Source organism: Hyperoodon ampullatus (assembly GCF_949752795.1).
Source record: "Hyperoodon ampullatus genome assembly, chromosome: 15".
In the NCBI taxonomy this organism is placed as follows: Eukaryota; Metazoa; Chordata; class Mammalia; order Artiodactyla; family Ziphiidae; genus Hyperoodon; species Hyperoodon ampullatus.
In genome coordinates this window covers 59,641,642-59,655,544 of record NC_136928.1, presented here as the reverse complement: position 1 = coordinate 59,655,544, position 13,903 = coordinate 59,641,642, and the positions used below count along the sequence as shown (strand labels likewise).

General features: G+C 48.2%; 1 protein-coding gene across 1 annotated transcript in view; it reads left to right on the top strand.

Moving 5' to 3' along the window:
• Positions 1 to 13,903, top strand: part of VIT (vitrin) — a gene marked incomplete at its 3' end in the record, with an annotated part of 96,677 nt that overhangs the window by 58,105 nt on the left and 24,669 nt on the right. Inside the window, exons 7-9 of the mRNA XM_079721354.1 lie at positions 2,675 to 2,719; positions 4,194 to 4,256; positions 9,295 to 9,442. Of these exons, the coding sequence (XP_079577480.1) occupies positions 2,675 to 2,719; positions 4,194 to 4,256; positions 9,295 to 9,442 (256 nt within the window). The remainder of the gene's footprint in view (positions 1 to 2,674; positions 2,720 to 4,193; positions 4,257 to 9,294; positions 9,443 to 13,903) is intronic.

Genomic DNA, 13,903 nt, shown 5'->3' with positions numbered 1-13,903 from the left:
CCCACCTGCAACCCGGGACTGCTGACGCATCGCCGGCGCGACGGCCCGTGCCCAGAACCTCTGACTGTCCTCAGCCTTCTCTGACAGCCCTTGTGCGTCGGGCCGCAGGCACGAGGCTCCTTTGGCACAGCTGCAGCTGCTCTCCGAGTGCCCCCACCTCACTGCAGCCAGAGAAAGTTCTCCAAGGGAAATGTGCAGCCCTTGGGGCATGAAGCCAGGCCCCAGAAGGGAGGTGTGCAGAATCCCCTGGCTCCAGAGGCTGCTGCCTCTTAGACGACCACCTCCTAAAAGCTGCACCGGGAGTCACTGGGGAGAAGCCAGGGGGCTAAAGGGTCACCTGTGCTTCTGCCCCATAAAATTTGAGAGCCCTAAGGGCCTCCCTTAGGGGGCTCCTGCTTGGGTCCCGGGCTGGTGACTTCCAGATGTGCAGGGAACAGAAGGAGCTGTAACCAGCGCAAAGGTCGTCACGGATCTTAAAACAGGAATGTTCTGGGCCCTCACGCTTCGTGTGCGTTACAGGTGTAGTTCCAGGCCTAGCTTTTCCGTGGCCTCACCCAGTACCCTGAGATGCTGAAGCGACCATGACGCCTCCCGTGTGATAAACAGGTGGTGATTACATGCAGGTGGAGCCTGCCTGCCTGGGCTCTGCCACTCCCTGTGCATCGGTTTCCTCACCAGTAGGGTGGGATCATAGCTGTACCTGACCCACAGGGTTACTGTGACTTAATGCTCAGAAGGAGCTTGGTCAGTGCGTGTTCAAAATCAATACCTCTCTTAGACACTGACTGTATCTATAAGATGACCGAGCCAGGATTATCACAAAAATAATTAGCTGTTTTTTTACGAGCACCTTTTACACTTTTCAGAGTGATTTTATACACATTTACCTTCATGTGAGGCAGGGCAGGAGAAGTCCTTATGAGTTCGGCTTTACACAGGAGAAAACTGGAGATCAGAGAAGGTAGGTGAGCCCCCCAGACCCCGAGCTAGTGTTTTGGTAGACCCAGGATGGGTCTTCTGACTTCTGTTTTCCCCACACCACGCCCTCAGACCTCAACGCCAGAACACAAATGTTCTCACAAATCTACTTCTCATTACTACCAAATCCCAAAACACCAAGTCTGAGCTGTCCAAATATTTTTTCAGCCTTTGGCTTTTGGATGAAAGCGATTTGGTTCAAACTTGTCCCAAACAAATGAAAGTGGCACGGACAGCAGGACAGGCCACCAGGACAGGAGTAAGAGGCTTGCAAATCCCTCATGTCAGAGAACTGTTTATCTCCTGCCAAAGTAATAGAGCCTCCAGCATTCTAATCTTTCCTCACACCCTGAAAGCCTTGGGCAAAAACGGAGACGTCACCAGCACCTTTTTTTAAGGAAAAGGGCAAAGCGCATATTTTTACCAGTAGGTGGCGATAGAGTAATGAGGCTAAAGAAGCTGAATGTTTAAACATATACATCATAAATATTTTGAACTTGGAGATCATCCCACCCACACTGCTAATGTTACTCAAAAAGGAACTGAGGTTCGTCGAGGGCATGTGACTTGCTCAAGGTCCTACACCTGGTTAATGGCTGAGCCAAATTCACCTCAGTTCTCACCATTAACCCAGAACCCGCAAGAACACAGACTATCTTTCAAAATAGCCTGGCATCTTTTAATCATGCAAAGGAAAATAGCACTTCACTTGAGTGTGTTAATAATTGCAGTGTGCTGGAAAGCTGATGGGCTTTAAGAAATCAAACAGTTGGTTATGCTCTCAGCCTTGAGAGCTAAAGGCAAGGAGAGAGGGAGAGAAACAGCCATTAGGGTGTCCTTACGAGGCTTTCTAATATGTTTGTGCTGCCTCTGAGCCCCTCCCAGCCAGAATTCTCCAAAAGAGATCAGGGAGATTGGGTAAGCGTCTCCCCCTCCCGACCACCGCTGCCACTTCATCAGCACTAGTTTGTGGTGAAGGGCATGAAACAGATAGGATGCCAGGTGCCACTTTGCTCTATTCTGCTTGAGGCACACCATGAGAAGCAGAGCCTCAGGAAATGAGTGTACTGCCTGCTCCCTGAAGGGGCCAGATTTGTTCTGTGTGGTTCCAAGGAAAGAAACACAAACAGATGGGTAAGGCAAGGGTACCCAGAATGATGCTGGGCATATTTTGGGTGCTTATTGAGTGTGACGGGTGGATGGGTGGATGGAAGGTTGGATAGATGGATAAAGATTTCATATTGATACAATGAAAAGTTTTCTCAAAGTCTCAATAGTCCAAGAAGAAATACACTACTTTGGTTGCGAATGTAATGAGTTCCCTGTCTCTGGAGGGATCCAAGCACCAGCCAGCCACTCGCTTAGGTAGAGACGTTATTGAAGCAGGTTAGGAGGTTGGTTCAAATTGAATGAGCTCTTAGGTCCCCTTGAATTCCAGGATTCCTATTATTCCGTGATTCTTGGTGCATAGGGAAAGGAAGAAAAGAGTAAAGATATTTTCATCTTTGGCTTTAAGAGCTTTAAATGAGAAAATCCCACAGATTTCAGGTTGCTTCATCCCAAAGTCTGGTCTCATGCTTCCTTACTGAATTTTCTGCCACAGTTAGAAAACATTATCATCCTGGCAGTTCACTTGAGAGCTTCTGCTGGTTTCATCTAAGTAATGAGTTTGTTTCTTTTTAATTTTGAAAATCAGGGGAACCTGAATTGTGGAAACCTGGATCGGTGCTTCTAGATGCAGGTAATTATGCAGCCCCTCCTCCTGGCCGTGACTAGATCAAGATTCGTACAGCAGGTGGCACAGAGACTAAGCTCAGCTAGAGATGGCTTTCCAACACTGTCACCTCCGACATTAGGGTCTGGTGACCATGCGAAGGGCCCACTGAAACTCCTACAGGGAGGCCTGGGTAAGGGACAAGACTGGATCACTAAGAGGGAAGGAAATGTGAAGACAAAAAAGCAGAAGGGAGTGAGTTCCAGGCCCCCAAAATGAGTTAGACCCTCAGTCCGTCTGGGAGCACACTTTGACTTCCTTCTGTTTCTTCTTCCTTCTTTGCACAAGGGATTCAGGTTTTCCCTTCACATGAATGAATGTTGTTCCCTGTTTACTGCGTTAAGTGTTTGAAACTCCAACAGCAAATGCGGCCTTCTGACTCTTGGTTCAAGGGCAGATTTTGCTGGTGGGTGGGTGGGTGGGGGAGATGGAGGAGAGGATCCCGGCCTCTGGACATGTATTTCTTCCCCTCCCGGAGCTCCTGGCTGAGAAATGCCATTTGTGAATTTTTTAAATGATGTGAGCAAGCTGACCTTTAATGGGAAGATGAACTCATGTGCTTTGCAAATTGGAAAAAATGAACAAGCCAGGAGAAAGCTCACCACAGCCAGGAGCGAGCAGAGCCCTTAGCACCTTCCTCCACTGGGGGAGACTCTCAGTGGGCTCTACCCAGCATCCCAGAAATGGGGAGACTCATTTCTGGTTGGTGCTGCAAGTTTCACTCTGCCCAAGAAACTCATTGGCCTTACCAAGCCTAAAAAGACTCGTATGTATTGTCTTTATTTCCTTATATATTTGTGAACTTGGCTCCCAGGTAAACAGCTCTAAAGAAGACCCCTGAGGCTGAAATTCAACTCACATACACGCCCTCTCCAAGCCCTAAACCCTTTTGCATCTGTACTCTGGTCTCAGACTGCTGGAGGGGAAGGGAAGCATTACAGACCCTCTTATTTGTTTGAGTTGCTTGTGTCTCATCTCTTCCCCTCCAGTCTACACCCAACCCCCATTAGACTGTCCTCGGTCTCACTCATCTTTGTTCATCAACTCAGTCACTGAATGTTGACTGAGGACCACAGGAAAGGTTCACGTGATGAGTGAGACACGCGCCCTGACCTCAAGGTTTTCAGAATTTTACAGAGGGATAATTTACACTGGCAAAGTGCTTAATGCTTTCAGATAAGGAAACTATGGCTGTAGGGGACAAATCTCGTCTCCTGACTTCAAATGCCTGTAAGCACCCAGGGGAGCACTGTGTCTCTAGTAGGCTGTCGGTAAGCATTCATTCTTCTCTCTTAAGACGGGGGGTGTTATGGAGAAGAGTACACTTAGTAAGCCACGCCCCTTGAGCTGAGTGTGAATATCCATTTTGTCCCCATCCCTGGGGTGAGGCCAGATGCTTCCTGTTCTTGTAAGTCACCAAAAGTTTTACTGCTCTTTCCAGGATTTGTTCCAAAAAAAGAATTAAGCACACAGTCTTTGGAGCCAGTATCCCAGGGAGATCCAAGTAAGTTAATTGACAACTAGAAACGCATAGTGGCTTTGACATCTGATCTGCTCTCTCTCCCCTCTCCCCACTCACTCCCACCCTAACCCGCCTCTCTCCTACCCTGGATCTATTTATCTCCTCTCTTCTGTCACTTTTTTCTAAGGGGAAAGGGAAGCTTTTGAAGGATTTACACTATCTATGTGCAAGAGGGGGAGAGGATCAGATGTTTAAAACATCGCTATGGCAACAGGGTGGGGTGGAGTGGGGTGACAAAGCGGATGAAAGGAGGAGACTCGCTTGCCAGCGAGGACAGTGGTCCAGTGGAGATGATGGTACACAGAGCTCAGAGAGGGAAGCGTAAATGGAGAGAAATGGGCAAATTCAAGAGATAGAGAAGGAAGAATCTAGAGGGTTAGAGGTAGAAGTGCAAGAGAGGGAGCCGTTAAAGATGATTTGGACAACTAGGGCAAATGGTGCTGCCATGAGGACTACTGGGGACCGAGCACGTTGGGGCAGGAGAGTGTTTACATCTATCATCTTCTGTAAGATGTTTGGTCTATCAGAGAGTTAACTACCCAGATCTGACATTCTGAAAGGACGGCCCAGCCAGAAATTTAGAGTTGGAAGATGATGAGCCATAGCTCAAGGCCAAAGCTGTCAGAACAGAAAATGTGACCTAGGGAGATAGGATAGAGTAAGAAGAAACAGACGACTTAAACCTGAAGACCTTTAAGACTAACTCGGCGGAAGAGAAGCCACCTGAGGATACCAGAAAGAAGGGACCAGAGAAAAAGAGGAAAACCAGGAGGGAGCTGTGTGTTGCAAGCCAAGGAGAGCACCTGCAAATTCTCCCAGAAAGTTGCGACGAGTCAGCCACCAATGGGCTGTGAGTCTCAACTCACCTCTGGGTGAGAACCACCTGAAGACATTTTTTTTTAACTTTTTTTTTTTTGGGGGGCATGGACCATTTTTAAAGTTTTTATTGAATTTGTTGCAATACTGCTACTATTTTATGTTTTGGGTTTTTGGCCACAAGGCATGTGGGATCTTAGCTCCCCGACCAAGGGATCAAACCCGCAACCCCTGCATTGGAAAGCGAAGTCTTAACCACTGAACCACCAGGGAAGTCCCACCTGAAAACATTTTTAAAAAGGAAAGATACCAATTCCTGACTCATACCTACTGAATCAGTCTCTCCCTAGATCTTGCTACTCAAAGTGTGGTCTGAGGACCAGCAGCATTGGCATCACCTGGGAGCTTGTTAGAAATGCAAAATCTCAGACTCCCCCCCACCCAGATCTACTGAATCAAGCAATTCCTTTGCATGCTAACCCTTGAGAAGCACCGCCTGGAGTGATTCCCAGGCATCTTTATTTATTGAAGCTGCATAAGCAACTCTGATACTTATCCAGGGGTAAGAAACACTGGCCTAATATACTGGCCAACAAAAAGCATTAGTCTATAAAATTGTATCACCAAGCAATTAAGAAAACTGGTAGATTGATTACTGTAGACACTCTGTCTTACCTTTTCCTCCTCCTGCTGCAATCTCAGTGACCGTAATGATTGCTCATGCTGGACATTTCATAACCCAGTACTGTCCTTTCGTATTGCTGTTGTCATCTTCACATCAGCATTTTTTTGCAGGCCTCTCACTGTTGTGGCCTCTCCTGCTGTGGAGCACAGGCTCCGGACGCGCAGGCTCAGCGGCCATGGCTCACGGGCCCAGCTGCTCCGCGGCGTGTGGGATCTTCCCGGACCGGGGCACCAACCCGTGTTCCCTGCATCGGCAGGCGGACTCTCAACCACTGCGCCACCAGGGAAACCCCCACATCAGCGTGTTTTTATGTCTGTATGAGAAAGCCACTAGGGTCTCAGTGAGCACATGCCCTGAGCGGGAGCCATTGTCATTAAAACATTCTTGGAAAGGAGGAGCAAAGGTGATCCCAATATCAGCCATCAGGCTAATGAGTGAAGAGAACAGAAGAAACTGAGAAACACCTCACCTCCTTAAAACCTATGAAATCAACACGTCAATCTTGAACACAGTTCAAGATGTAAGAAATAAGGAGAGGGACTTCCCTGGTGGCACAATGGTTAAGAATCCGCCTGCCAGTGCAGGGGACACGGGTTCGAGCCCTGGTCTGGGGAGATCCCACAGGCTGTGGAGCAACTAAGCTCGTGCGCCACAACTACTGAAGCCCGTGTGCCTAGAGCCCATGCTGCGCAACAAGGGAAGCCACCGCAATGAGAGGCCCATGCACCGCAACGAAGAGTAGCCCGTGCACCGCAACAAACCGCAACAAAGAGTAGCCCCCGCTCGCCACAACTAGAGAAAGCCCACACGCAGCAACGAAAACCCAACGCAGCCAAAGATAAATTAATTAATTTTAAAAAAATAAGGAGAGGGCTTCCCTGGTGGCACAGTGGTTGAGAGTCCGCCTGCCGATGCAGGAGACACGGGTTCGTGCCCCGGTCCGGGAAGATCCCACGTGCCGCGGAGCGGCTGGGCCCGTGAGCCATGGCTGCTGAGCCTGCGCGTCCGGAGCCTGTGCTCCGCAACGGGAGAGGCCACAACAGTGAGAGGCCCGCGTACCGCAAAACAATAAATAAATAAATGAGGAAAAAATGGTCTAGGAAGAACTAACATAGTTGCTACAAAACATGTACTCTTCTTCGTTTAAAAAGAAAACCCCCTGTGGCCCTTACTGTAATTAAGTTTTTTTTTTTTTAAAGGTTTTCATTTAAAAAGGCATATTGAACTATGATCTGCTGACATCTGAAGGAAAACCTCTCTTCAGGGGTGCTTCTCAAACTTTAATGTGCATAGGAATCACCTGGGGATCTTGCTAAACTGAGATCTGTTTCTATAGGTCGGGGTGGAGCCTGGGAGTCCGTCCACATTTCCAGCATAGGTGCCAGTGGGCGGCAAGCCCTAAAGAGCACCACTGCCACCTGCTGGCGGCAATTCACATCGCAAGCCCAGACCGAGGAAAGAGAGGGTTGGCCCTGTGTGGGGAACATGCCAAGCCATAGAGCAGTTCTGCTTCTCTTTTGCTTTATCCCAGGCTTTAGTGGCATCTCTAAACTCTGCTTCTTGATTTTATTTGCTTCTTCCAATCTTCATCTCGAGGATCATGCTTGAGCATAGACAGTTTGGGGTCAGCAAAGGACAGGGGAAGCCAGCTGCACAGGAAGAGACGGCAGGCCCTGACCATCCAGGCACACAGGGTCTCAACGCTTGCGAGGTCCCTAGTGAGCCAAGGCACTGATTCCAGATGGAGCGGAGTCAGCCAGGCCCAGAGAGGCCCCTGTCATCACCTACTTCTCCTCTGGTTTTGATTGCCATGCACCACAGCAACAGAATAAAGCATGTTCTCAGAACTTTTTCCCTTAACCTGCCAATTCTGTAGTATCACTCTTTACTAAAAATTTCTCAACAATTCTACTTAAAACTGTATCAACTCATGTTCATTTCTCGCTTTCATTCAAAAAAAAAATATATATATATATATATCCCTCCCTGCCATGGAGCTTCTCCTTTTGGGGAATGGGAGGACCCCAGTCCCATGGAAGCAACACAGTGCAGAGAACAGAAGTCGAGAGCAGCCTCATGGGCGATCGTGTGGCAGCTCAGAGATCCAGGCTGGTCTGGACAGCTGCACCCTTCCCACACAGGGCAGAGCTGTCCCCCATGTCCTCCTGGACACTCCAGTCCAGAAATTTCTAATTTTACTGTCTCTCTCCTTTTCGCCCACGGAACTCTGCTTTGAAATATTTTTGTCTCCCAAATTGCAGTTGTTAAAAAACTCATTCCTCATTTTTTGTTAATCAAGGGACTATATACCTCCCAATAAGAAACTTCTGATCAGCATTGAACTTCTGATCAGTTTTATCATCCTGAGATGATATAATTTCAGTCGAGAGCAAAGAAGACACCAACTTGGACTTCCCTGGTGGAGCAGTGGTTAGGGATCCGCCCGCCAATGCAGGGAACATGGGTTCAAGCCCTTGTCTGAGAAGATTCTACATGCAGCGGAGCAGCTAAGCCCGTGCACCACAACTACTGAACCTGCGCTCTAGAGCCCGCGAGCCGCAACTACTGAGCCCGCGTGCCAGAACTACTGAAGCCCGCGTGCCTAGAGCCCGTGCTCTGCGACAAGAGAAGCCACCGCAATGAGAAGCCCGTGCACTGCAACGAAGAGCAGCCCCCACTCGCCACAACTAGAGAAAGCCCGCACGCAGCAACCGAAGACCCAACGCAGCCAAAAATAAATAAATAAAAAAGACACCGACTTCTACTTGCTTACGTGGCTTTCCATCAATTCCTTTCAGTGTTTGAAAGTTTGAACCAGCTTGCAGCCCCACCATCCCCCCACCTTCATCCTAACCTTCATCTACTTGCAGAGGTCCCGAGGTCCTAACCAGAGCTGTCCTAGTCTTTATTACAACTAAAAGAAGGGGCAAAAATCTAAGGTAGCCACAAATAAGAACAGGTATCTGTCGATACAGGTGGATAATTTCTATGGTTGCCCCACCCAGGGAACTGAAGGATAAGTATCCATTTCTCAATCTACACTTCCTGCCCTCCCCTCAGCACTGGCCCTGCAGATTCTTCCCACCTTTATAGAGAGCCAACACACAATTCTAAAAAGTTAGGATGAGAGTAAAAGACCATAAGCTCCAGGGACTCAGGCTGGGTGAATGCCCGCATCTGGGGGTCTGCACTTATATGGTCTGAACTAGGAGACCATTTTGAGGGCCTTCTTAGACTTGCCTGGGAGGTCCCTGCTTCTGAAGTCTGTAACTGTGGCTGATACAGAGACTTCTACAACAGTCATGGAAATAAGTACCAGCCCAGTGTCCAGGACCTTGGTGCCCGGTGAAAATCAGTTATGGATATAAATAAATAAGTATACCTTACATCTTGCTACTTATTTTTTTTAACTTTCTTTTCGTTGGCATCTCAGGGGGCTCTGGTGGAGGAAGCGGGGAGTGAGCAGTGAATGCAGTGAGAGAGAGAAGCAGAATAACAGAGTCCCTTTCCATTCCTTAGGCTGCAAAATTGACTTGTCATTTTTAATTGATGGGAGTGCGAGCATTGGCAAACGTCGATTCCGAATCCAGAAGCAGTTCCTGTCCGACGTTGCCCAAGCTCTTGACATTGGCCCTGCTGGTCCACTGATGGGTGTTGTTCAGTATGGGTAAGTGCTGCTCTGAATTCAGAAATCAAGGGATGTCCCATGCTTAATTTTGTGGCAGAAAAAAATACCGACACATCCTAGAGCATAGCAGACTCATCCTCTTCCCTGATACAAATGTAAATGAAAGAAACTGGAGCAAGCTGAAGAAATCTGAGGCTTCCAGAAGGAGGGACAAGTTAATCCACATTTGAAAGTAAATGGCATTTGCACTCCTGACTGGTAGAGAGAATATTTGTTTGGGAATTAAGAGAGCCGAGTTCAAGTTTTTGCTCAGCCAATAACAAGCTGTGGCCTTGGGCTAGGCCTTCACCTCTCTCAAGGTCAGTTTCCTCATCAAGGTTGGCTCCCTTTCAACCCTGACTATTAGAATATTTGTTTGAGGGTCTCCTGCGCTCCACCTATAGGTGGGATGCCCAGAAAACATGGTGCTCTAGGTTGAGCTTTCTCCTTTCTCTGGACAACCTTAGGCCTCTACACTGGTACTGGGAAAGCTCACCCGGCAATGGGGAGGACTGGGGTGGGGGGGGAAGGGATGGCCCCCAGCACTCACTCAGGTGACTGTCCCCAGTCCATTTTACTATTCTACGTAGGGTAGAAATTGAGGGCTCATACTAACATCCAATCTCAGCTTTTCTCTCATTGGGGATAATAAGTCAATCTTATTTCAGATGTAATAGATTTCTTGCTAAAGCAGATATACAGATATCAACTGAAAATAAATAGGCAATCAAAGGCGTAAACAAGCACAAATCTCAAATAACAGGTGGGCTTTTGATCAAGAGCCATTAAGGGCAGGATAACTGTTTCACTTTCCACAAAGGATCTCAGGCACAACCCGCCCCTCCTTCTCCCAGACCTGCAACTTAGCCTCGGCCTTGGACACTAACCTAGGCCTTGGTACCTCTTGCTCAGAAGCCACAGTCTTAAAAGTAAAAAACACACACCTGACAACATCTGGGGCCGTCTCTGGTCCCTTCAAATGTTTCCCGGGGACATCCCAGAACAGCATTTTAACCGAGGTTGTTATGTCACAGACACTAGAATATTTAGTTTTGAGATGTCCAAAGAAAAAAAATGCTTTATTTTCATAAGAACCTATAATGTTTGTATTTTTAGAGTTAAATTCCAATAACATATTTAGCACTATCTTCTATTTCTGTGAAGGAAAATAGCTAAGTTGCACGTCAGAGCCAAATATATGAAAATAACCAATTGCTACACATGTTAATTCTCAATGTCAGATGTTCTGGAGGATTTTAACTTGAAATAGGAAAATACGTGGTTTTGGTCATTGTTTTCTTGTTTTCAAGACGTCAACCTATTTTCATTCCTGTGTTACTTTTTAAAGTTAGCAGATGAATAGCAGGCTTCTCTGGGGAGGAAATGTAAGCGTTTTAGTGCCAGATGTTCCCGGTCAGTTTTATTGGGGGGTTCAAAGCTTGGTATGTCATCTTGCATTAAAAATAGCTGCTTTAAAAGCTGTGTATACCAAGGTTTATAGGAGAATATGAAAATAAGGTGATAAATATGTCAAGGAAAAGAAAAATGGCAGGAGCACTGTGTTGTGTGCTGATGGGAACATGGATTAAAGAACAAATGTAGCAGGGAAGGAAAAAATTCAATAAAGACTCCTTCCCTCAAAAAGACATTTTCTCTCACGTGTTCCTAATGTGATCACCATTTACAGGGAAGAGTTTACCTCCACGCTTTCCAACGTCACTTTCTAAAAATGCCTTCCCTATTCATCTTTTTTTCCATCCAGGGTCCTTATTAATTTAAAGCCCTTAAGGGAAATGTGTCTGTTTTCCTTTACTTTATGCTCATACAAAGCGATCAGTCATCTTCACCCTCCTTCGGCCACGGGGTGGAGTGGAAAACACAATGACCTGGTGACAGGACGTCTTGAATTCTAGCCTTAGCTCTGCTGTGTGACCCTAAGCAAGTCACCTAACCTCTCCATGTAAGAGCTGCCATCTCTAAAGTACAGGCCGGTCGGACCAGATGATTTATTAGGGCTCTGCCAGCCCTGTTGTTCTGTAATCCAGGGACTGGCTCTGTACTCAGAAGACATCCAGTCAATGAATGTTGGGTGAACATGCTGGGTGAGCATCCTCTCCCTTCCAGCCTCAGGTTCTGATTAGGTGGGTGAATGCTCAGCAATGAAATGATGGCTGCTCAGAGGTTATACATCCGTCAGGGGAATGTGGGGAACAAAATCAGGTGGAGAGAGGCATTAGGAAGGTGTGGTGAGGCTGATGGGAAATCCACACACCCAGCCGAAATTGCTTTTATGTCAGCCACCTGGGTGGCTCCCATCCGTCCTTTCTTCAGCAAATGGTCTTAGTGCGAGAGAGGGCAGGGGGTCGGGTAGGAAAGGGTATGGGGGCAGAGGTCAATGCAGACATGGGGCCAGTGTTCCTGGAAAAGGGCTTTCCAGTGCTTGGCTGGCTGGGAAACGGATTCCTCTACTGGTCCTTTGGGTTCTCACCGGATTCTAGTGCCCAGCTCACAACCACAGGGAATCAGCCCCGCTCCCTCAGAATCACAGAGCAGTGGGGCCTTAGAAAGCTCCTGGTTCCACCTCCTCGTGTTACAATGAGGAAACAAGGCTCTAAAAGAAATGACCACCTTGGCAAGAATGAGCACTCAAGGTGAGACCGGGGCTGGAAAGGCGCTGGCCAAGGTTGGAGGACTCCCGAGCTCAGACTTTCTCCTGCTCTCAGGCCTCCCCTCTGTCACCGCTGCCGTGGGTCCACATGGGAGACCACCCCCCCAGAAGATTCCTTCCCTTGGTTTTCCTTAGAGCTCAGGCAGAACTTAGACTTTTAAATTTGGAATTTAGAAGACTCATACTATTAACAGGAAACAGAAGGCAAATAAGAAATAAAAATACGAGAAGGATAAAAATGACCTGATGTACAAAATGCTCGCTCTGGATGCTGATCAGTAAGCATCCTACACAAAGATATTTTAGATGCAGGAAACAGAAAACCAACCCAGGCAGGCAGGTGACGGGAGAGTGATGTCATTCCCTCCCTCCTCCTTTCCCTGCATCTCCTCGTCTCTCTGCTTGTCCACTCCGTTCTCTCCTCAGTGGACCAGCGTCATCCCCTGCCAGGCTCGTGGTTTCTGCTCCTCTGTAACTTCCCCCTTGCCCTGCTGGGCTCCTAATTCTGGTCCAGACCAGGGGGAGCCCCTCAGCCCCCGTGGTGCCAGCATGCTCCCTCTCCCACATCCCCCCACCCGCACCTGCAGAGGCTCAGAGCCCAGGCCCGCGTTAACCTTTCAGCAACCACAGCGTTCCTTCCACAGTCATCATGCACCTCCAGTAAGAGACGCAGCGTATGACACAGACGCAGAGAGGTTGAGTGACTTCCTTAAGAACACACAGCTAAATGCATGACCACTGGGGAGAGGAGAGATGTTAAATCTTGGGTTAATCCCTAAAATGTCAAACCAAATTGACTTCAAGATTTTGATCCTCTGCCAAGAAAGCTCCTGATAATGGAGGCTTTCCACCAAACTGAGGACAGAGACACGGCTGAAGACAAAGCCAAGGCTCAAGCCCCCATCTTGCATACGTGTTCTAATTTACAGTTAAACAGCCAACATGCCCGTGATCGCGCTTACAACCAACAGGAACATTAAGAGGCCAGGTGAAAGCATGGCCAGAGCAAGTCGCTGTTAGGTGAAGCCCAGCAAACAGAATAAGGAAGAGAAGCCGCTCACATTTTAGCCGCCACCTGGATCCACAGGGGCTGAATGCCCGCTGGACCTTCCATAGGATTTTGTTTTTATCCCTGATTTCAGTATAAATGGAACAGAATTGCACAGGTTCTTTTGAACTTTGTAATCAACCCCAGGATACCAACATTGGAAAACAGCTGTAGAATAAAGCCAAATATCGGTTTCTCTTCATTTCAAAGTGAAATCCGTTTTTCTTTGCTCATGGTTCTCTGACAGGCGCCCGCTGTTTTGGCTCTGAGGTGGGCTGCATCTCCTTCCTTTTTTTTTTTTTTTTTTTTTTCTTGGCATTACACGGGCCTCTCACTGTTGTGGCCTCTCCCGCTGCAGAGCACAGGCTCCGGACGCGCAGACTCAGCGGCCATGGCTAATGGGCCCAGCCGCTCCGCGGCATGTGGGATCTTCCCAGACCAGGGCACGAACCCGTGTCCCCTGCATTGGCTGGCGGACTCTCAACCACTGCGCCACCAGGGAAGCCCTCTCCTTACTTTTTTACTTCACAGCCCACCCAACTCAGCCCTGACTGAGCACCCTCAGCTGAGCCTCCCTTCCTGCCCCCAAAAGCGGGAAGGATGCCCAAGGGCTCCCGTGGATCAGCTGAGCCACTGAGTGTGGGGCAACTAGAGCAGGGAGAAGCAACGAGCTGTCGGGTCTGGTGTGATGGGCAGAATAATGGCCGCAAAGCTGCCCACGTCTGGAACCCCTGGAGGTGTTACC